General features: G+C 47.9%; 1 protein-coding gene across 3 annotated transcripts in view; it reads left to right on the forward strand.

Annotated features, from left to right (window-relative positions):
* The window catches only part of CSNK1G3 (casein kinase 1 gamma 3), a 1,399,476-nt gene that overhangs the window by 278,322 nt on the left and 1,097,416 nt on the right, over positions 1 to 23,738 (forward strand). For all 3 annotated transcript variants that reach the window (XM_069625586.1, XM_069625585.1, XM_069625587.1), the window contains one exon: positions 20,104 to 20,532. In XM_069625586.1, coding sequence (XP_069481687.1) covers positions 20,355 to 20,532 — 178 coding nt within the window. In that variant the 5' untranslated portion in view covers positions 20,104 to 20,354. The remainder of the gene's footprint in view (positions 1 to 20,103; positions 20,533 to 23,738) is intronic.

The raw sequence follows: 23,738 nt of genomic DNA on the forward strand, positions 1-23,738 counted from the left end.
GTGTTTTGGCTTCTTTCTCCCATTAGGGACTTTGGCGTTTGTGCGTCAGGACACCAGTAATTTGCAGTGCTTCTCTGCTCCCTCTCTACCTCTGTGACCCCTATCAGCTGGTGGGGCTCTCCTTCGTCCAAGTGGCAGCATTCCTCGTGTAGCTCTGTCTCCTCCCAATCTTTTGTGTGGTTCTTTGCTCTTCGGAGAGGGACGGCTTCCCCCCCCTTTGCATTGTGAAGCAGTCTGGCGGTCCGGCAGAGACTCGCTGGTCAGCTGATGTCCTTCTGGGTTTAACTTGCTCCCTGGAATAAAGACGAGAAGTCCATTGGTCAACGGCCTCTTCAGCAGGTGAATAGAGTGCAGGTCAGTAACCAAGCCATCCACCTTTTAAGGGGCCCTGCACATTTGTAACTTGTTCAATTCCCATATAACCAATCAACATTGAAGTCTGGGTAGAAGGGGAGGTGGAATGGAGCCCTGCCTTGGGCATTGCTTGTTCCCATAGCGGTGGGGGGAGGGGGGGTCACCACCTCAGTGCGATCCCACTTTCCCCAAACTCCTAGCCAGGGTATTGTGTAGCAGACTCACCTCCCTAGCCCCAAAGGGGGTGGCTACTCCTTTGTGCCAGAAGGACTAATTCCCTGGATTTGTCACAGAACCTTACAGTAGAACAGCAGTGTGTCCTTCGGGTTCAATTTTAAGGAAGGTAGATGAGAGCCCCCGAATCCCCCAGCCACCTGGCAGGAGCAATGGTCACCGGAAAGAGATGCATTCCAGTGGTTCAAAGGGGTCGGGTGTAAGATTCCTAAGCACCAACGGGAGGTCACAAGTTGGGAAAGGGAGACCTGACATGGGGATTGGAGATCTCAAACCTTTTGAGAATAGGTGATCTGTCACAAGTATTAACTCAACCTTTTGTTTTCTTATTTTTACGTGAGGCCACTGCACGTGACCGTAACCCTGCCTTCCTGAGCTCCGCATCGGCCGTCAGTCCTTTTCTCTGCGCGGTTGGGGTCGGATGCACTTGCATCACTGGGATTTTTTCTTCTTCTTCCCTTGTCCTTCATTCCTGCTCTGGATCCATGGTCATCTTGTCTTTTGTCTATGCCAGATCTGGGATTCGTGTCCTGTTCTTTGTTGTTTTGCGAGGACGGATCCCTACTCTCTCTGCGTGGATTGTTTAGGCCCGGAACATCATTGGGACTCGTGCTTCTATTGCGACTCCCTCTCCATCCGTGCACTCCAGCATCGGCTTGTCAGGTGGGAGGCGGTCTTCCATCGTGTTCCTCCACCTCACTTACAGCTCTTCATTGACGAGAAAAGGAAGCGGCAAGGGGACTTCTTTCCGGGGTCTTCCAGGTCAGGAAGGGGCTCAACTAGCTCTACTACCAGGGATATCCCTGAGATGTACCGCAAGGGGAATAACAGGCGCACCATATCTTCCTCAGAGACCCCTCGCATTGGGGGCTGTCAAAACTGGTGGTTCTTCCAAGGTTCCCTGTTTAGGGGCTAAAGCTGGGCCCAGTTCCACTGTGGCTTTTGTTACTGGGGTTCGCCCTGAGGTTTCCACATCGGAAACTACTTGCACCGAGTTTCGGATCAAGGCCCCTCCTAAGGTGGCCTAATGTACCGGGGTTAACCCATAGGTTCCCCTTCATGGGGCTATTCTAAACACTGGCAGAATTGAGGAACCCCCATCAAGGGTTCTAGCTGTAGGGCGCGGCTCTCAGCCTTCCCATACTCAGGCTTATGGTGACATCAGTTCTTCTGAGGGGGAGAAGGCGGTCAAGCACCATAGGCCTTCCAGTACCGGCTCAGCCAATGGTCCCCTTGGGGATAATTCTTCAACAGTCCCTAAGGTGCAGAGTTCACCCCCTATATCTGCTAGTACCGGCACTGCCTAGGTTCCTTGCTTCAAAGCTAAGATGTCATAGAAGACCCATGACTTCCCTGATGTGACCATTGTCTCACTTACTCCTGTGATGCAGTTTGCCTCGGGTGTTGACAAGATGGCGGCCCAGCACCCGTGAACCACGGTGGCCATTTTGACTACCCCTCTTACACCAACGTTTACTACGGCTGGTTCTGAGGGGCCTCCTTTTGGGACTGTGCAGCCTTTTCCATGCTTTCTGGACAGTAAGTACCTGTTCCGCCCTCCAGTGGATTGGCATGCTCGGGCACCGCTGCCGCATACAGTCTAGCTCACTCCTGTGTCTGCACCCCTTATCTATGTGGATCCAATTGGTGGGGGTCCATCCTGGCAACCATCGTCCTTGCGATCAGGGGGGTATGCCCCTTCCGAGCGGCCGCTGCCCACTTAAGCGCCTAGACCTTCGTCTGAGGATGCGTTTTTTGGGAAGTTTCAGATGCTTATGTATTCTGATCCCATGAAGGCATACTTTAAGGATCTTTTCAGGGAAAGTTATCCTAGGCAGTCTACCGCCTCCAACACAGGCCCCGGTGGCACCACCTCCACCTCTTCCTGCGGGACCGCCTCCTCCACCACTTCCTCCTCTTTCCCTGGTAGAAAAGAAATCGGGTGCTCTGCCAGACAACACTTTAGGCCATAAGGCGCTACGTGCCGTGGATCAGTCTTTTGCTCCTGTGTCACTGGATGAGGACCAGGACAGCGATGAGCCGCCGTGCTCTATTGGAGCTTTTCACAACCGGGTGCTGGACATAATGGCGCTGCTAGATATCCCAGTACCCGAGGCCCCAGCTCCACAGGAGGGGGTGCTTTCTTGTGCCTTCACTCTGTCGAAGCAGGAGCGCACCGGCCTGTTCCTTCAGAAGGACGTCTTGGCTGAGGCCCATAAGGTCTGTGAAAAACCTAATTCCGGGCAGCATCTGAACAAGAAGATTGACCCTCGCTATAAGCTTCACACTTCTGAGGACATATCTTTGCATGCTTTCCTCATCGGCGGTGGTGGCGAGGGCTACGCTCCAGTCCAAGCCAGCCTCTCTGTCCTCCACTGCAGCAGCCCAGATCCTCTCCAAAGAGGACAATCTTATTGACGCCATTGGGAAGAAGGTCTTTTCCAATTTGGCTCTTCAGATGTGTCGGGCCAATCCTGAGCTCATCCTGGCGGCTGCAAATGTCAAGCTGTGGAAGGAGCTAGCAGAGTTCCACGAATGTATTCTTGCTAATAGGCTGGAAGACTTCAAAGGTGGGTTGTTGGATGCCAGAGTTCTGGTGCAGGATCTACTTGAGGCTGCGGCCCATCCTCCGCTTGACGCATTATGGTCAGGCTAGACATCTCCCGCCAAGCATGGCTGCATGCAACAAAGTTCTCAAAGGAAGTTCAGGACAAGGTGCTGGATCTTCCCTTCGAGGGTAAAGAACTGTTCCACTCGTCCACAGACGAGGAACTAATGAATACCAAGGCTAGCACCCAAACGGCCAAGTCATTGTCTGTCCTTGTGAGAACACCAACAAAGGCAACTTATGCTCCGAGGTCGAGGTCTCAAACAAGGTCTTTCTCTGGGCTCAGAGGTTTCCGAGACCGGTGTGTGTGCCGAGTGGATGCTCTACCTGGCGGGCCCCGTCGAAACCAGCAGCAGCAAGGTTGTTGTTTTTTCTCTCCGTCAACAGCCTCCTCGCCTGGAACGGGTGGTCTCACTGCTGATCAAACACCTAAATAATATTTTACATCAGTCGCATGCGACTCCGGTGGCAGGACAAATATCGTCGCACCTGGAGGCGTGGCAGACCATCACCGAAGACGGATGGGTTTTGTCAGTCGCTCAGGCGGGCTTTCGCTTGGCCCTACCCTACCATTCAATCCTGCCTTACATCAGACCGGGTTGCCCTCCCTCAGAGCTGAGGTACAGAAACTTCTAGACCTCAAAGCAGTGGAACATGTTCCTCTTGGGGAGCAAGGGGAGGGCTACTACTCCCGTCTGTTTACAGTGCCCAAACCCAACCAGGCTGGCCTGCGCACTATCCTCGACCTTTCCAAGTTTAATCTTTCTCCCCCCCCCCCCCTAGAGAAATTCAAGATGATTATGACCAGCCAGATAAAGTCCTCTCTCCGGAAGGGTGATTGGCTCAGCGTAATGGACCTTCAGGACGCATACATGCACATTCTGATTTGGAGCCCGCATCAGAAATTTCTGCGATTCTCCATGGGGGCGGACCACTTCCAGTTTTGTGTGCTCACGTTGTATATCCATACCCGGACGATTGTATCCTGCGCAGTCCTTGCCCACAGACAGATGCAACCATTCTTGAGTCACTCCTTGAGCTCCTGTTCCATCTTGGGCTGTCGGTAAACTGACGGGAATCGTCCATGGCAGTGTCTCAAGACCTAATCTTTCTGGGTTTCATTTGGGAACACTGTCAGTACCAGGGCTTTCCTGACGGAGGACAGGATTGCGGACCTGTCTACCACGTGCCACCTCTTCCTCCAGTCATCTCACATGACGGCTTGGTGGTTCCAGAGACTCTTGGTCCTTATGGGCTCTTGCGTGTTGGCGCTACCTCTTGTGCGCCTGAAGATGAGATGCTCTCAGCTTGCTCTTCGGGACAGCTGGTCCGAGGCTACGGAACCAGATTCCAAGATGATTAGTTCCATCTTGCATGACGGCTGATCTTCAGTAGTGGTCGTCCGTCAGCAACCTTTCAGTGGGGATCTTCTTCCGGGAGCCCTGCCCACAAGTAACGGTTACCACAGACTCCTCCCTTCTGGGATGGGGAGCAACACTGCGTCACCTCAAGGTGTACGATTTGTGGACACCTCAAGGCAGGTGTTTCCATATCAATTACCTGGAGCTCATTGCAGTTTTTCTGGCGCTCAAGGCTTTCCAACCAACCATCACCAACAGTGTGGTCCATATTCGCTCTGACAATTCCATTGCAATGTTTTACACTAACAAACAGAGGGGCACCAAGTCTCCTCTCTTCGTTGACGTTGCCATACAAATTTGGAATTGGGCCATCAAGCACAATGGCTGTCTCCAAGCCGTACACATCCCGTGCCACATCAATGTGGCTGCAGATTCCCTCAGCCATGAGTTACGAATTCAGCAATGGGGCACTCCAGAGGTGGACCTCTTTGCGACATCATTTAACAGGAAATTTCCTCTTTATGCTTCCAGGGACGGGCTCAGAGTGCCTTCCTTGGGGGTCGCCACCGAGATCCCGTGGTACAACATGAAAGCTTATGCTTTTTCTCCTTTACCACTGATTCATCGGTCACCTTGCAAACTCGAGAGCGCCTCGAACTGCACTCTCCTCTTCATGGACCCTTGGTGGCCAACCAGGTTTTGGTTTTCGGAACTGCAGCACCTGTCGATTCATCCCCCAATCAGGTTGCTGCAGATTCCAGACCTTCACCAGAGCAATCACCAGCTGTTGCACCCATCCCCAAAATCGTTCAGCTTGGTGGCCTGGTGCCGAAGTTCCAATCTTTAGAGCAGTTCAATGTGTCCGGGGACAATATGCGCATTATCCAAGCAGGCAGGAAACCTTCCACAAGGGCTCCATACAGCAAATGGCTCTGTTTTTGCCATTGGTGTTTGGCTAAACAGCCCGATCCCAGGCATGGTTTTATCAACGCTGTTTTGTCTTAATCTCACCTGGCAGTCTCTGGCTTGCATGTCCTGTCATGTAGGACTTATTTGTCTGCTATTGTGGCCTACCTGTCTACAGACAGCTGTTCTTTTTCATTGACTAACCCAGTCATCAAGAAACACTTCATCTCTTCCCGCTGGTTCGGACTCCTCATTTCAAATGGGATCTGAATGTGGTCCTAACCGCTTTATGCCATAAGCATTTTGAACCCATGGCCACTACCGATCTTAAGTACCTTTCTTGGAAAGTTGCTTTTCTGATTGCAATAACATCCGCAAGGTGAGTAAGCAAGCTACAAACTCCTTCTGTGGAACATCCGTTTCTCAGTTTCCACAAGGTCAAGGTTGTGCTTCGAAAAGGAAATAGCCTGAAACACATTCATCTCCCGCTGGATAGCCACATGTTTTTCCGAGGCCTGTATCATTTAAGGCCTTCAACCCCCAAAGGGCTGCTATTGCCTTCCAAAAGTATGTCCCTTGGGAGTCCATCGGCATGGCAGCTACCTGGGCCTCCCCCTCTGCTTTTTACAAACATTACGGTCTAGACCCTAGCTCCCGTGCTGATGCCCAATTTGGCCAGGCAGTTCTAAAGAATGTATTCCAATAAGGGATTTCCATCCACCAGTAATACCTATGCTTAGTGCTTGGGACTCTCCCACAAGTATGGAGGAAAGGGGACGGGACTTAGGAGTATGACAGTTACTCACCGTAGTGACTACCTTACTCCTAGTCCATAGTCCCCTTTCCTCCTTACGCCCGCCCACCGTCCCCTCTAATAAGTATCCTATATTGATGCTAAATGGTCTCAGACCTAGCAATAGAAAAGGATTGAAGGGGATGCGTGGAGCTCAGGAAGGTGGGTTTATGGTCATGTGTGGTGGCCCTGCGTAAAAATGAAAGGGGCAAAAAAAATGTTTGATGCTTTTTTTTTACAAAACTGTTGCTGTCCCGTCCCGAAGGACAGAATGTCCCACAAGTATGGAGGAAAGGGGACTATGGACTAGGGGTAAGGTAGTCCTTACAGTGAGTAACGTTGTCATTGTTCAAGAGCCAGGCCATCAGCTGAAGATGCCTGTTGTTGAAGGATGAAGAATGGGTCACCTGAGGGGATGTGAGAGGGCGCAAAACTGGTCAAAGAAAGCTGAAAGAGGAGGAGAAACAATGCCTTCCTCGCCAATGGGGTGTTATCAGAATTATCCTGACCTTTCACTCCTGATGCGCAGCGGGGGCTTCTGGAGGCGAGGGAAGGCATAGAGATGAACCCAAGGCCAGATTGCTTTACATGGCATACCCCATACATTTAATCTCAGAAACGGGGAAAAAAACAGGGGAAGGAGGTATTGGTTCAAGAGTCAAATGGATCCCCGGAGGGGTATCGCATCCAGAAGCAAATAGCTGGAAGGTCTGGACCGACTGAATACTCCACCGATGATGGAAATTTGCAGTTAAGTGCATTTCCGCTGGTGTTCAGGATGATATTAAACCCTCAACAAGAGTAGGTGCCTTACCACCCAGTCCATGATCCAGGATGATGATAATGGAACTGCTGCCCCGCCTCATCTGTTGGTGTAGGTCATGGTGACCTGGATGGCCATGCGTATCGGGAGAGCCCTCCCATAGAGAAGTTGGGACAAGGAGAGAAGAGATTCTCAACTCGCGGAGAGATCCCTCCAATTGGAGAACCATCTACCCTGGGTGGTCAGCTGGTCTCAGGTAAATCCCAAACCCTTTTGACTGACATCCATTGTGAGAATAACGAGCAGAGGAGGAGAGGGGAAAACTTGACAGGAGATTGGAGTCCGAAAGCCACCATCCCATCTTCCTGCCTAGCTCTGTTGACATGGGAACCTAATAAATCCGCCTGAGATGGTGCCTTGACTGGTGCCAGGTGTCCCTGAATGGTCTGTCATTGGTGGACCGAAGCCCATCTGGAAACTAGGTCCGTCGCGTGCTAATGCTGAAGGGTACGGTCTCCCTTCCGCCTGCATTGTGTTGAACTGACCAGCCACGAACTCCAGTGTCTGGGTTGGTAGCAGAGACAACAACTTGGTGTTCAGAAGTAACCCAAAGTTAGCCAGTGTGATTCATGCCCAATTCCATTTCCTGTGTGCAATGGTCCAGGGCGCAGGCATGGATTAGTCCATCATTCAGATAGCATGGAGTGTGACTTCCTCTAATGGAGGAGACCCACAAGGGAGCCAGCACTTTGGAGAAGACCCATGGTGCTGATCTCCACCTGAACCAGAGAACCTGAAACTGAAGTTGTGCTCATTCTGCAGCAAAGCAGGGAAACAGTTGGTGAACAGAATGTATTGGTGCATGCAAATAGGCATCTTTGAGATCTACTGAATTCAGAAAGTCTCCCAGGGCCACCAAGGGAATAATGGCCTGAAGGTTCTCCATCCAGAAAGGAATATTTGTGATGACTCTCTTACTTGCTTAAGGTCTATGATCAGTTTCCAAGCCCCCAAGGCTGCACAAGGAACAATATCCTTTGTGTGCTTTTCATGTGAGGGACTGGAGTCTCTGCCTCCTTGTTGGTGAGCTCCTAGGTACCTTGCTGAAGAACTCTCCATTTCACAGGACTCCTGGGGCAAGAGGCGTCATACAACCTTTAGTCCGTTTTTTCCAAAACTAAAACGAGCCATGTAAGTTCAGCAGCACCTCTCAAAAAAATCCATGATTACAATAATAAAAAAAGTGATCACCCTCACATAGACCCATGCTTCCCCCTTCCCTCCCCTCCCCTCCGTTATCCCTCCCCCGCCCATTCTCCTCATCATCCAGTATGTCCTTTCTGCATCCCTCCAAGTGCCATTCAGGGGGGATTTCAAATCCAGGGAAGAGGTCAACTTGTTTAGGGCTTGACCCCGATCCAACTCCACTCCACCCCATCCATTTATTCAGGATCTTGAGTTTTCAGAAAAATCTCCAGTTCTGCCAGACAACATCTATGGAGATCTATAATCCATTGTCTCAACAATGGCCCTTTTGGGGATTTCCAAGCCATCGCCATTCATCTCTTTACCAGGATGAACATAAATTGTGCAATTCTCCTTCTGGTTTTGTGCCCTCTCCTCACTGGAATCGCCCCCAACAAACAGACCCGCAGAGCACACTGGTACAATAAAATCACTTCCTCCCAGTAAGTCACAATAATAATCTGACACCCCAACACCATATGCTAAAATCCTGCTGGGACAGTCCCACATCTCGGGCAGTCATGAGTTATGGAAGCCCTCATGCATAGCTCCCAACTCACACGCTTTTGGCGGGTGTCACCTGCCTTGTAAACAGAGGACTCACCCGCCAAACCACATGCACGCCCATTCATTTCAATGGGCCGCTCACCCGCCAAAAGTAAAATCGGGTGTTTTAACCCGCTTTTGCAACATAAATGGTTGAGAGCTATGCCTCATGGTATGCTGCTTTGATGGAGTCATGTACACCCTGTGCGATGTTAAATTGGATGAGCTGGAAACATGCATTCCGGGATACCTTCTTCATCTGTTCCCACACTTTAATCTATTCCTCCTCAAAAATCTGCGAACCAATATCTCCCGCTGACTTTTTCCCTTTATTACTAGGGATATCTGGGTTTGCACCGCCTGCAACAGCTTAGAGTCTTGAGATTTTCCTTCTCTCCTCCCTGCGATAGTAACCACTGCATCACCCGGTTGCTCTCTGTTTCCTCTGGAATAGTGTCCCAGATACTCGGCAACATATTAACCACCTTCGCATACAGCAGGAAGCAGACCTTTGAGATCCTGAATACCTTTCTCCATTGGTCAAAAGACATTACTTTTCCGTTTTCAAAAAGGTCCTCCAATACCATACAATTCTTTTCCTGTAGTGTGGCTAATCCCACTGCCCCCTCATGGCCATCTGGATACCTGCATCGACTTCCCATGGGAGATGCTGGCTATATAAATCCTTCACATGTAGTTTGGCCAACAATAGTTTCCACACCATCCTTACCGCTTGAAAAACATTTGCGGTGCCTTTCATTCCTATGGGATTCCCTATTAATTCATCCCTTTGTCAGTGTTGAGGAATGCCTCCCTGCAGAGTCATTCCAACCGAACACTGCTGGCAGTTGCGCCGCTGCAATACAGCTCATAATCTGGCAAATTCACTGCCCCGCCCCTGTCAAAAATGCTCTTCTCAGTGTTGCTCTGACTACCCACCGCCTACCTGTGTGCCACAACAATTCTCCAATATTCTCATCTAGCATTTAAAAAATGATTTCTTCATCACATTTGGGATATCAGCAACAATCTGGGAAATGCCACCATTTTACACAGTGCCACTCTCCCCATCAATAACAAAGGTAATGTCTTCCAAAATTGATCTGCATCCCCAATCTCTGATAATTCCCGTCCTTTATTGTACATAAATCTCCTCAATATCATAATACACTTCAGATTCCTAGATATCTGAACAGTTCTGGTTCCCACTGCATTCCCCAATCCGGGTGGGCAGAAACCTTGCACAGCCAGATCCTCGCTAAAGGAAACAAAATATATTTTTCCCCATTGACATGAATGCCTGACAGTCTACAAACATTCCTGAGGACCTCTGAAATAATAAGCAAGTTTTCCACTGACTTATACACATAAAGCAACAAATCATCTGCATATAATGTTATGCATCACCTCTCCTACCATTATGCCTGTCTCGCACAATTCCATTCGAAAAAAGCAGGCTGACTGCTGCAATGCCATAAAGAATAGAAGGGGTGACACCGGGCATCCCTGCCTTGTCCCTCTTTCTCGTGTCCACTGTGACGAGATCCAATCATTTAGTTTTCACCCTAGCCACTGGTCTGTTATACAATAGCCTCAACCATGGTAAAATGTTCTCACTCAGATCATAGGACTCCAACACCCCCTTAATAACCATCACCATTCTAAGGAGTCAAAGGCCTTTACAGCTTCCAAAGAAGCTAATGCAAATTCTCCTTTTAAGCGTGTGATTTGGTCCATTACATGATGGAGGCAATGCAAGTTCATTGCAGTAATCCACCGCTTACAAAACCACATTGGTCTGGATGAACCAACCTCAGAGCCACCTTAGACAACCTAATTGCCAACACCTTTCCCAGGATTTTAGCATCCACGTTGAGTAAAAATACAGGACGAAAAGAACCACAGGTCTTGGGGTCCTTCCCGCTCTTCAACACGACCGTAATCTCTTCCCTCTTTGAATCCAGTAAAATGGCTGTATAAAATGCATGATCATATACTTTCTTTAACTGGGGGATCAGTATATCTGTAGATTTACGATAACTTTCTACCGGGAAACCATCACTGTGTGGAGACCTACCAGTGTGCATTGAATTAATAGAAATAATAATATCCAATTCCTCAACAGGGCCCTTAATCTCATCCCAGAGACCCTCTGCTAGTGTTGCCAATCTCATCGGTTTCAGTAAATCAGCTGCATCTACTTCTGAATAAGTACACTCGCTTCTATACAATTGTTGGTAATAACCCTGAAACACATCATTGATTTCCTGCTGGTTCCCCACCAGTACCCCGGACTCCTTAAGAATCTGAGTGATTACAAATCTAGGCCGTTCCCGTCATATCAGCCAGGCCAACAGTCGCCCTGCTTTGTGCCTCTCCCCATGAATCCTCACATCCCAATGACTCAATTTCGATAAAGATTCTTGCACTTACTGATGGGATGCCAACACCTGCACACCCCCCACCATTTCTCTTTCTAGATGTGTGGCCGATTCTTCGAATTTCATTAGGGGGATCTATTCTAAGACTTCCGTATTTGCGACACCATGGAAATGCATAACCCCATCATCATAACTTTGAAGGCTTCCCACAAAGTCCCCACGTCCTCCATAGATCCATCATATGTTGCAAAGAAAGTTATTTCATCCCTCAAGGTCTCACCAAACGCCCAAGCCTCCGCCTACAATTGCCACCACCAGAATGCTGATCACCCTTTAGACCCTTGCCGTATTGCGACCAGAGGCACATGATCCGACAATATTCTCCCCAATTGTGCAGTGTCTGAGAACCAATGAAAGGATTCCTTCCCCACAAAAATATAATCTAGACGAGTATATGTGCCATGTGCCCCAAAAAAGTATGAATAACCCCTCTCCCGCCCATGTGCTTCCCTCCATAATTGAACTAAATCCAACTCCGCTATCACTCTATGCAAGGGCGTGGGCGCCTGGAGTTTGTGTATTCAATGTCCCGTACTGTCAAGTTCCTGGTCCAGAAGACAATTAAAATCTGCCCCTCCCTACAAACAAACCAGCCCTGTATCCTCCCCAACCAGTTCCATCACTGATAAGAAGTAATCCTTGTTTTCTATATTGGGTGCATAGGAATTGACCACACATATTTCCTTCCCCTCCAGTCTCCCAAATATCATAACCATTCTCCCTACTTCCTCCCCTACAATTCTGTCAATATGCAAGGGAACCCCTGGGGCCACCCAAATTAACACTCCCCTGGCGTAAGCCGAATCTGACAATCCCACCACCAACCCCCCCCATTTCCGTTTGAGATAATACAAATGTATTTGCAGTAGATGTGTCTCTTGCAGCAACGCCAGTTGTATCTTATTACACCTCAGGAACCACCCCCCCCTCATACATTTAGACCTTTTTACCAGGTCCCTAACTTTCCAATCTTTAAATGACTACCACTCATTATGCGAAGTACAATAACACAGGGCCCTGCCAAGTCTTCCTCTCAGTATACCCCAGTAGTCCAACTTTGTGCATTCCAAACAGGTCTACAACACCTGCAACCCAAATAAACTCCAACAACCCCCTTTAGAACCCAACCTCCCTTCCCTCTTCCTCTCTCCCTGTCCCACCCCAAACCCATCCTCCCAAAAATACCCATTACAATCTACAACACTCCATCCCCACCCTCAATCTCTTTGACCCTCCAGTCACATCATCCACTCTCCACCCCCTATCATGGATATAAGAACCCCCATCCCACCCGCTCCTGTGGTCACATCTCACCGACATAGCCCCCAAGATAACGGACCACCAAATCCCTGAATCGGCTACCCTTCATAACAACCATGCCACCCAGTCAAAGTCCAAAAGCAGTCTCCAGGCTCTGGGGTACACTCCACATCTGCTCCAGGCCGATCCGGGCACTTTCTGTGTCGTCGACTCCAGCCAGTTCCATACTTCGTGCGGTGACATAAAGAATCAGATTTTCCATCTGCAGTGACCTTCAATTTTGAGGTGAACAATCATGTATTTGACATTTTCTCTGTGATGCCTCCTTATTGCATCAAAAGATGTGCGCTGCTTTTGGACTTGCAGTGTAACATTTGTGAGAATGTGTAATTTCATTTTGCCCACCTCATATTTGCCAACTTTTCGGGATTGCTGCAGGATAGCGGCCTTACCCTAAAGTTTAATATTTTAGCAACTATCAATCTCGGCGGACTTCCTGGTGATGGAGCTCTCCCCGGCACCCTGTGTGCCCTTTCCACAGTAAAGAATTTCGATGGGCCTTACAGTCTCTCAGCGTCTCCATCCAATTTGTCTTCAAACAGTTCCACACTGGGTCTCGCCTCTCTCAGGGACACCCACCAGACATATATTGCAACAACATGAGCAGCCCTCTACATCTTTCGCCTTTACTTCCAATGCTGTTGTTGCCCTTTATAAGGCCCTTCACCTTGTTTTTGAGATGCAGTCCTCCACCTTGCTCACTCTGCTCCTCCTCCATCACTCTCTCGCAGAACTTGCGTAGGTCTGTGTGAACCGACGACAGATCCACTCCCAGCGAAGCAATACCCTCCTTCCCACCTTCTCCCACAATGTTTGCCTGGTCTGAGTTTGGGGTCCACATAGGTTTCAATTTTTTGTTGGCCTTTGACCATGTTTGTGCAGTGCACCACCTCCAGTCCACCACCCTTCTCTCCCACTCCCAAGGTAGCCTTTTGACAGGGCTTCAATGAGGTGCAGATGAGCACTGTATCCCCCAATGAAATCTCCAAAGAAGACAGTGTTTCCATTCCCCTCTCAGCTACTCCATCGATTTCTTCACTCGTTCACCACTCCCAATAACCAGTATTCCCTGTATGCAGCCTTGGCAGCAAAGCCGCTCCTCGCACCACTGCGGGTTCCCTAATCACTGGTACCAAGTTGGCTCACCAACTGCACAGTAGCTACATATGCCGGGAGACCCGCAGCCCGACTTGCGTTCGGCTTGGCATCCTGAACCAGCTGTCGCCGCCACCCTCACCTCTGTGCTTTCTTGTTGTGGCGATCCCACCATCAGCCCCCTCTCCGGACTTTCCACCTTCCTACCGCCACACTCCTCCGGCCGCTCTTAAGGATCTCTGGGGTCTTCTCAACCCGGCCTTGCCAATCCACAACCATGATGCCGCCCTTCCTAGAACCAAGGAGGGTCAAGGAGTTTGAGGGCACGTTCAACCTTGTTATCCATTAGGTCAGAAGAGGCAGTGTTCTGATCGACTACAGATGTGTATCCCACAAAATAAGTAAGGAGAGATCAATCTTGAGTGTATCAGCAAATTCCCTACCAAAACACTGAATTAGATAAGGCAACCATTCGAGTATGGGCGAGGCTCTATCTGGCTCCCTCCATTCTCTAAAGATGTTTTGTATGCTCTGAAGAAATAGCAGGCCTGATTGAAGGGTCGTAAGTAACAGCTAGAGACGTCCTGTGTTACCTCTCCCATCTGAGGAGCATTTGGATCTTGGAGGTCCAGGTTCAGCAGGTAACTGGTGAGCAGTGACCACATCCACAATATGCTTTCTCGGGAATTAGCAGTCATGTCCTACTCAGGCTCACTATTCTATGAGCCACCAAGGCCCTTTGCAGGCTCCTGTCGTTGAGGCTCTGGACCTGGCCCTGGTGGAGATGGACAAGGTAAAGGCAGCCGAGCATCAATATCGGCATTAACAGTCTCAGAAATGAGGGCCTTCAGTTCTGCTGCAGAGAGAGTGTGACAAATTGACATCTGCCCTACAGGAGTACAAGGATGAGTAGAGGATAGCGCAACCACTCAGCCCTCACACTTCTACAAACCAAGAGCCAACACAATCATAAAGGTAAAAAGGGCACAAGATGTACCACCTCCTCATTCTGTGGTAATATGGGCTGAGGGAATGCTATAGGTGTGTATGTGGTTCAGTAGCAACCCATACAGCGAAGTAGAACATTTTAAAGTAAAGGCATGGCCAATCAAGTTTTTATAAAAATACATATACTTTAATCAAACACACCATGCACCATAATAACTAGAAAACACTGTAAAAACCCACCCATGTAGGAGGAACACAGAATATGCAATGATAAAATAGATGCAGCACTCTTGGTAATGAGACTGGGGAGAAAAGTCAATTAAAAGACCAGTGTTCAAAAAGATACGTCTTTAGCTTGCAAAAGGGATTAAGGTTACCTATCCAGTTTCTATGGCCCATGGATGTACCAGGGGGCAGATATCGGTCAGTAATACTGTTGCAAATGTCTTGCCGATTCAGTGACATTGAACCAGGCTTCACTGGTTCGGTAATGGTTCTTTTTGGTTCGAGGATGTTGCATGTGCGATGGTCCAGCGGCGAGCTGGCGCAGAGTTTGGATCGGAAGGGAGCTGTGGTCTCAAAGCATCTACAGGTTGTCTACGTTCGACAGTGATCTTGCGGGTACCACGATGCACAGGCAAGTTGATTTAATGCAGAGGATCAGAGGTTGCTGTTCTAGAGGCACCAGGCTCAGATCAATCGATTTATAGGAGCAGTGATGGCTTGGGGACAGAGCTCGCCTCTGCCTTGGAACACCTGCCTTCACCTTGCAACTGGAGGACTTTAGAAAGGACTGCTCCCTCAGCAAGTTCCAATGAAATCTTCTTCCAGAGTTGGATTCCAGAGATGATTCAAACAAATGGTGCGAGACCCCATCTTTTAAAAGCGAAAGCCCACAGTTGTTTGGACTAAAGCTTTCCTGCTTTAGGGGGTTCCAATCCCTGCTCTTGAAAAGAGTGGATTTTGCCCTTCTGACATCATACCCAATGTGCTTTGTGCTACAGGAAGTAGCGGGGACAGGAAAAAGGGAGAGACGCAGAGGGAAAAAAAGATGGCAGAATCTTCCCCAATTGTACAGGTGTCTTCCTGGCTGCACTAACCTTGCTCCTTCCCTTGGCTATGGAATCAAAGGCCTTTAGAAATGCAAAACCCTGGTGTGAGGCCTAGCCCATTGTTGAATGGGTTTTGTAAGGGTGCAGAAGGAAGAGCTCTGATGCAAAGATTTGGAGCCAAAGACTTTTATTGAAGAATAAAGCAAAAGAAAACCTATTTTTCCCTATGCCTAAGAGGGGTTTCTCTTCCTCAAATAAAGATCTATGGTAGGATGTCTGTTAAAGTAAGAAGGTCCACCGTCCTGTGTCACGATAACCTTGCTTCTGTTCCTTACACTATAAACTAAGAAAAAAAGCAGTACTGTTCTGGTCCCAGGAGAAGGACTCTCTTCTCCTGGATGATGGTCTAAGTTCCACACAATACTTACTTTGTAGGCCAAGAGGATGCCTCCCTTATCCTGGCGTTTGTTCTCGTCTCAAAAACCCTGGGGAATGACTCCCTTCCCCAGGTTTGTTGGACCTTCCTCCTGGTCAGAGTTGCCAGGAGAATGACTCACTTCTCCTGGTAATTACAAAGCAACTTTTTACATCCAGGGGAATGATTCCTTTCCCCTGATCGACGACTTCTTTGGTTTGACCCACTTGGTTCACTTCCCTGCCAAGTACTGCCACCAGGAAGATGACTTGTATGACTCTTGGTTTGGGTGTTTCACCCATGTTTCTCTCCCCTTCTCTTTATGTCCCTTTGGCTGCCTGGCTTGCCAAGTACTGACATAAGGAGGATGATCCTGCTAGTTAAATGCATACAGGGTTTTGGCCTCCTCTGCCTTACAGCCCCTACAGGTCCCCACGCTTCTCTGGTTACCTTGTCTGTTCCCGGGATGTGTGGCCGGCTCTTCCTGTGGTCTCTCTCCAGCTCCTCATCATGTGCGTGCGTCCCGTGACTTGACCTCACTGGTCTCTAGCCTGGTCCTTGGACCGACTGTATGTATGCTACCTTTTGCGTCACCGTGTGCCAGCCTCCATGTACCGTCTGGACGCCCTCAAAGGAGTCCTGTTGTCCTCTTGACTCTGGAAGCGGACTGCTCTCGGGTGCGTACAGGCCTTCTCTACTTCTCATTCGGGATTCACAGTCTCTCGTCCTGGTTGGCTGTGTCTCTCTGATAGGCAGTCCTTCTTTGGCGTAAAAGGAACCACGCCTCTGCGGAAGTCTATACCGCTGCTGTTCTTTCTTTCTATTGCTCTTCATTGTTCCTGTGTCCGACCTTGTCCTGGTACTTGGATTACATGTGTTTCTTCATCTCAGTGCTTTTCCGGACTTGAGGTAGTCTACTTTAAAACAGCATAGGCCTACAGTCTACAAAGAGGTTAGCGGAAGGAGAGGTTACAGTGTGTGGAGGGATTTGATGTTCTTATCACGCTATACCCAATATGGTCATTGTCGCTATGGTTGGCCCCATGAGATCCTTCCTCATTATACAAAGCCCAGGGACACCATCGGGTTGCAGCTTCACCGCCCTGGCCTCATGAGAAAGGGTTACCCTCTGGGGAAAAGTGAAGACATCCATTGATTAAAAATGGATCTGAGGTGGGCACTACTGGTAATTCCGTTGATTTCCAATTTGGTTGGTATACTCAGTTTTATTTATGCTTGTATGTGGAGCTACAAAATTGTAAAGAAAGCCCACTGACACATGGGCTGTAATGCAAAACTGTCAAAAAGAAAAACAGAGTAGGAGGAACCCTGTAAAACCTCGTGCTCCTCCTTGCTCCTTGTTAGGAGCTCAATTCATTCCTCTATTTTTTATGGACTCATATTCTTAGTTCAGTGTTTCTCTCGATATTCTAAAGTTAGACATTTTTCCAAAAGTTCTGCAAAAATTATAAAAGTATTGTTTTACTCACACACAGTTTAAGGCGAAATGAGCAATTCCTCAGCTTATAGTGCAAGTTATTTTAGCCAATGCATTTCGGTGCTATTCACCATCTTCAGGGCTATAGTTCAACAACATCAAAACAATTATCATTGCAAACATATAGAATTCAAATTTCAAATCTACATACCGCCCCGTGGGTAAATAATGTAGGATACATCCATTCAAATGAATTGGTGAACATGGAAAAGAGTGAAAGTGCACTCATTCGTATCCTCTAATAACTGCTCAAGCGCATATATCATTACGAATTCTCGTGAGTACACCAAAATCCGTTGTTTGCGTTTACCTTATCTTAATTTTCAACAAGTGTTGCCTTACACTTGTGCCCGTATATCAGGAACCCTTCCCTGTTAAGAGAGACATACAGTCAGTACCTCTATAGGAGCTTGAGATTGCTACTGAGGCTCCCAAATCAGTGTGGGTGGTTCAACCTCTGTTGAAGAGCTCCACCTGGAAAGCCCCCCTCATTCTGTGCAGTTGAGTGCTCAGGGCTGCGATTGCCAGAACACGGTGGTGCAGGGAGGGGTTCCTCATCTGCCCAGCGCGCAACTGGCTGTGGATCACTTCGATGGGGAAGCAAGGGCCTGATTGTGCCCTGCTTTCCCCATATGCAGCGAAGATACAGCTGGCAACTAGAGGTGAGACCAGAGGCAGAGGGAGCCTGGATGCTTGGCTGAAACGAGTGAGCCCTATGTGAGAGGCTCTGCTCCCTGAACCTGGAACTCAGCTAAGCCGGCGTAAAGTAGGCTGCTGGGTTCCAATGTCAGAGTAGTTCCTACACATGGCTAGGCCACTGGGCTCCCATACTCGCCTGTCTTCAGAGTGGGCTGCTACAAGGGTCCCTGCCCGCCAAGGACAGGAAAAAAAATAGGGACAGAGTATGAGCTTCTAGTATTTCCCATCCATGTGGGCAGAGCGTTGGTAGACTTTCTTTAGAAACTTTTGTTTGCCGTCTCATAAGACTTCCTGTCAATGAGGCAGATGCCATTAGGTTAGGACTGGGATGAGGAAAAGGGACGAAGAGGTAAGGGAGCTTTGGATTCCCTGTCATTAGCTAAACTATGTTTAGTTAAATTTTTGGATACGCAGTGAACTGCTATGGGGGTAACATTTTACACAAGTGATTTTGTTTGTTTTTTTGTATGATAAAGGTGCATGCGTGATAGTTTGTCAATGGATTTGTAGCCCTACCCAAGTGTGTGCATCAAAGTTGACAGCCTCAGTATCACAGTCCAAATATGGAAGCAGGATCTTTAACTCGAGAAAGCAGTTCTTTTTAATGTTTAACTTGGGAGTGTGATGTATATGTGCGTTTGTGTATGTATATGTAAAAGTGTTACATTCGTATGAACAACCAATGTTTGTTCTGCTCTTGGATCCAGTGCGCTGATCATTGCAACTGTGTCTGGACAGTTGCTTGTTCTGATAACCCCACAGTGGCATGAGTTTGAGTTTGTTTGTTGCTATGTAAGCAGTGTGTTTACATGGGGCAGGTTTACACAGGGGGCATGGACGTTGATGGGTCATTTTATCATGTATTGATCAAGCGTTGTCTTGTGTGTAGGGGTGTGAGCATGCTACCGCTCATTGTCTTCATTGTCTGTTCTATTTTGTACAGTTAGCGCAGTGATTAAATGTCCCTGCGTTTGATTTCAGACAGGTGTAACTCTACTGAAAAATGTCAGGCTTTCAATCCTCAATATATTCTTGTTACTTTGTAACATTTGCTGTGTGGCGAAAGATTCTAATATGGCTTCACCGCAGGCCTCCACAGTAGGCAATTTGAGGCTCATTTTGAGAGTTAGTCTATCACTCATTTCCAAGCTGGCACTGATGACTACTTCAACGGTCTAGCAAAGAAACGATGCATGCTACTGCACCTTCAATTGATTTGCTAAGTTCTTCACTTCGGAATAAATGTATTCTTAAATAGTGGAAGGTGTAGTCATGCCAAGAAGGATAACGTGTTATTCTTACCTGTGTAGTCTAGAATCAAAGTCTGTAATGCACCTCTTGAATCTAACGCAACTTATTTTGCCTCTCGTCCATTTCATAATCACCAGTCGCACAAAAACCCTGAAAAGCTATTTCTGATGTTAAATGATCACCTGAGGGCACAAAACTCCACACTTGCTTGTAACTCAGCATTTAATTATCTGGTTTAAGTGATATTCTTTCAGCGATATTGTTACTAAACGTTTTAGTTGCATTGAGTTTTAGGTTTGGACCTTGTGCATATGAACATTAACTCAAACCTCTGCTCCATGAGAAAGTGGAAATGTCTTGAAATGCTTGACTTGATATAAAATATTTCATTCTATATCTAAGGGCATATTTATATTTTGTACAGTCGATCAACCTGAAAATGTAGACTTGTGGGAGAGAGATGTGAACTTAGAATCCACTCTGTGCAATTTGATGTTTTAGATTGCATGACTTTTAACATCTAAGGTTTGTAGTAGTGTTCACCTATCTACTAATTTTGTCTTTACTGTTGCAGCATCGGTTAAAGTAGCCGTTAAGCCTGCTGGTTTGGAACCTGCTCCGGATATATTTTGTTGTACGGACAACCTCAAGAAAAGTTTACGAATGGGATGAATATGCCATCGTTGAAGACTCACCACCTTCAACTCAGCAAATAAAAGGACCCACCTTTGTTAATTTTGCCAATTATGTTTCCAGTCTCCCAACCTCCTTTTTGAAATTCCTCGTCTTCACAAAGAAATCAAAGTGGAGTACCGAAAACTTGATATGGATAGTAAAAAGAAAGACAAGGACAAACCAGATGACAGAATGCCAAGGCCGTCTGGTCGGTCGGGACATAACCCACGAGGAACTGGATCATCAAACTCTGGTGTTTTAATGGTCGGACCTAACTTTAGGGTTGGGAAAAAAATTGGGTCTGGTAACTTTGGAGAGCTCAGATTAGGTAAGTTAATTCACTGATCCCGTTTTTTATTTGCAATGTAAATTACTCTGCAGTCGGATGTGGATGGTGAACCACATAAGAATACAGATCATTATAATATACATAAAGAATGCGTAAACTATTCACCCGATACTCTCAAATACCGTTTTGCATAAGGTGCACACTGTTGCAGCAATGCTTTATTTGTTGTCAGCATACATATTTTAAGTAGCTGTTAGGGATGACCTAGTTGGTGTTGTAGTGCTACTTTTATATTAAATCCATGTTTCCAATTTTAAGATTTTTGAACAATCCACTCTTGAGCATGCCAAATGTCGTCATCTGCTGTTTTGAAGTTAAGAAGTTGCTAAAATGTGGTGGCACTTCACTTTTAAATATTTTCTCACTGCTTTAACTAAATGCTTTTGTTAATGCAAAGGTTTAGGCTGATCATGTAATGTTACTTCCATGCATGTTGTACTTTTTTGTTTTCAAGATGTGACTGGGTATGCTGTTATTTTCTAATCCATTTTAAATTTGATTTCTCCATATGCAAGAAAGATGGCGTTTTGTTTTTTCTATTCTTTCTATGTGCCATATAGTGAAAAGAAATCCTAACTATTGTAAGCCTACTTTCATTCTCTGGTGTCTGCTGGAGACTTCATGTAATAGTACTCTGGAACCAAAAATTAGATGCAATACATCCCCAGAACTCTTGATTCACATTTCCTCTATTTGTAAATGTGTAGAAAAGTAGCAGAATAATCTTTCTGGGCCCAAAGTTTCCATAGTGGGTCTCGGCGTAAAGGTAAAGATGAGCTGTAAATTGTGGTTATTGACAGTGGGTCTGCCACGTTAAGTTGGCTGCCACAGGTTTTCTATTTTTCGTAAAGATTTGTTTCAGTTTTGAAACAGGACATAAAAACGCATACCAACGCAAATATCCCTCCCTCTGTCTTTCCCCCTCCAGCTCTCCCCCTCACCCTTCCCGCCCTCCTAATCCCGCCCGTGCCCTTACTCTGCAGCTCAAAGTCAACAAAATGGTTTTGAATCCCCCATTCTCACCGCGGGGGAGAACAACTGTCTGTAGTGCCATGAGCCGATGGCATCTTACTGATTTGGCCAAGTCTCTGCCCCTACAGGTGTCCCCTTGTATGCTCACGGGGGCCGGTCGTCCGGTGAATAGTATATCACTAAGAAGTGTGCTCCACTGGAGGCTCATATCTCTTGAGTGTTCCTCCGTGTTTTGCTCGTTGACCATGTCTTTCTGCAGTGGCCCTTTTCAGAATATCTTAGAGCCATTGTTGTATTAAGAGTCCTTGAGGGTTCTTCCGTGATAGGGCCATGCAGCGCTTTGTTAGGACCAACGGGAAGGCTGTTTTTTTATTAGAACATTTGCGTTCCATCTGTTTCCCCCTAATCCCCTGGAAGTATCCGCATTAGGCATGTCCTAGGTGTGCATTCAAATTCCCTCCCAAAGATAGCATTGAGTCGAGCCACCACTGCTTGCCAGTACCTAGCAATCTGTGGGCATCACCAGACCATATGCCAAAAATCTGCCGACGCCCCCCCCTCTGCACCTTGAGCAAGTGCGAGGGAGCACTTTGTTCATCATATGCAACTTCTCTGAAGCAGCATATAGTGTATTTACTCCTACGTCTGTCCCCTTTCCTCCATACTTGTGGGACATTCCGTCCTTCGGGACAGGACTGGAGCACTTTTGTCAAAAAGCATCAAAAATGAACATGTTTGTCCTTCACTTTTTATGCGGGGTACCACACGTGGCTGTAACCACGCCCTCCTGAGCTCCCCCCTGCGTCTCGACCTTCTGTCCTTTTCTCTGCGCGGTCCCGGCTGGACGCACTTGCATCACTAGGAAATCTTTTCTTTGTTCCCGTTGCCCTTCTTTCCTGCTCCGGTTCTGCACTCGCTTATTCCTCCATCTATGCCGGAGCGTCTGGTATTTGTTTCCTGTTCTTCATGCGAATGTCGCTTTGCTAGTGCAGATCCCCATTCTCTCTTCTTGGAGTGTCTGGGCCCGGACCATCGTTGGGATTCGTTTTTCTACTGCGACTCCCTCTGTCTGGGCACTCCAGCGTCATCTTCTTCGGTGGGAGGAGGTCTTTCAGCGTTCCTCCACCTCATTTTCAGCTTTTCATTGAAGAAAAGAAGAGACGCCTGGTAAATTCGTAACTTTTTAGGGCAACCCAGCCTGGGGACTCCTTCCCGCGGTCTTCCAAGTCAGGGAGGGGCTTGAGCAGCTCTACTACCAGGGGTTCCCCTGAGGTGCCTCGCAGGCCTAACAGGCGTACCAGAGTTTTATCCAAGGGTTCCCACGACGGACCTGCCAAAACCGGACCACGCTCAGAGGTTCACCTGTCAGTTGCAAAAGTTCAGCCCACTTCATCTGTATGTTTGGATACCAGGATTCGCTCCAAGGTCTCAGTTTCTGGCGCTTTCTGTACCGAGTCACGGCTTGAGGCCCCTCTCGAGGGAGCTCCAGGTACGGGTAGAAATACGAGGTTCCTCTTTTTGAGGCGAAGGTCTGTACCAACAACACCGAGGGACCTGCTCTGAAGGTCTTGTCTGTGAGGTGGATTCCTCAGCATGCTTGTGCTCAGGGACACGCCGATACCGGTTCTGTCGAGGGGGCAAAGACGGTGGTCATAAACCGGAACTCCTCTATTACCGGCTCTGCCGAAGTTCCTCCTCTGGAGGATCATTTTGGGGCCGCATCCAAGATGCCCAGTAAACATCTGAGACTCCCCAGTACCGGCTCTGCCGAGGATCCTTGTGTCAAGGCTAAGGTGTTGCTTATGTCTCCTGACCAGCCTGAGGAGACGCTTGCCTCATCTACACATGTGACGCAGTTCTCTTCAGACATCGACAAAATAGCGGACCAACCCTCATGGTCCACGGCGGCCATTTTGTATTCTTCCCTTACACCTACGCTCGCAACATCGGGTGCTGGGAACCTTCTTTTTGGGGCTCAGCAGCCTTTCCCACATCAAGTGGACATTAACAATCCATTCTGCCCTTCTTATGACTCGCGCACTGGGGTGCTGCTGCCTTATACTGTCTTGCTTCCTCCTGCTTCTGCTCCTCTGGTCTATGTGGACCCAGTTGGCGGTGGGCCTTCCTGGCAACCATCCTTATTGCGTTTGTGTTGGTATGCCCCATATTAGCGGCCTCTGCTCGCCCCAGCATCTAAACCTTCATCAGAGGAT

Source organism: Ambystoma mexicanum, chromosome 6p (genome assembly GCF_040938575.1).
Source record: "Ambystoma mexicanum isolate Mex_15411 chromosome 6p, UKY_AmexF1_1, whole genome shotgun sequence".
NCBI classification, from domain to species: domain Eukaryota; kingdom Metazoa; phylum Chordata; class Amphibia; order Caudata; family Ambystomatidae; genus Ambystoma; species Ambystoma mexicanum.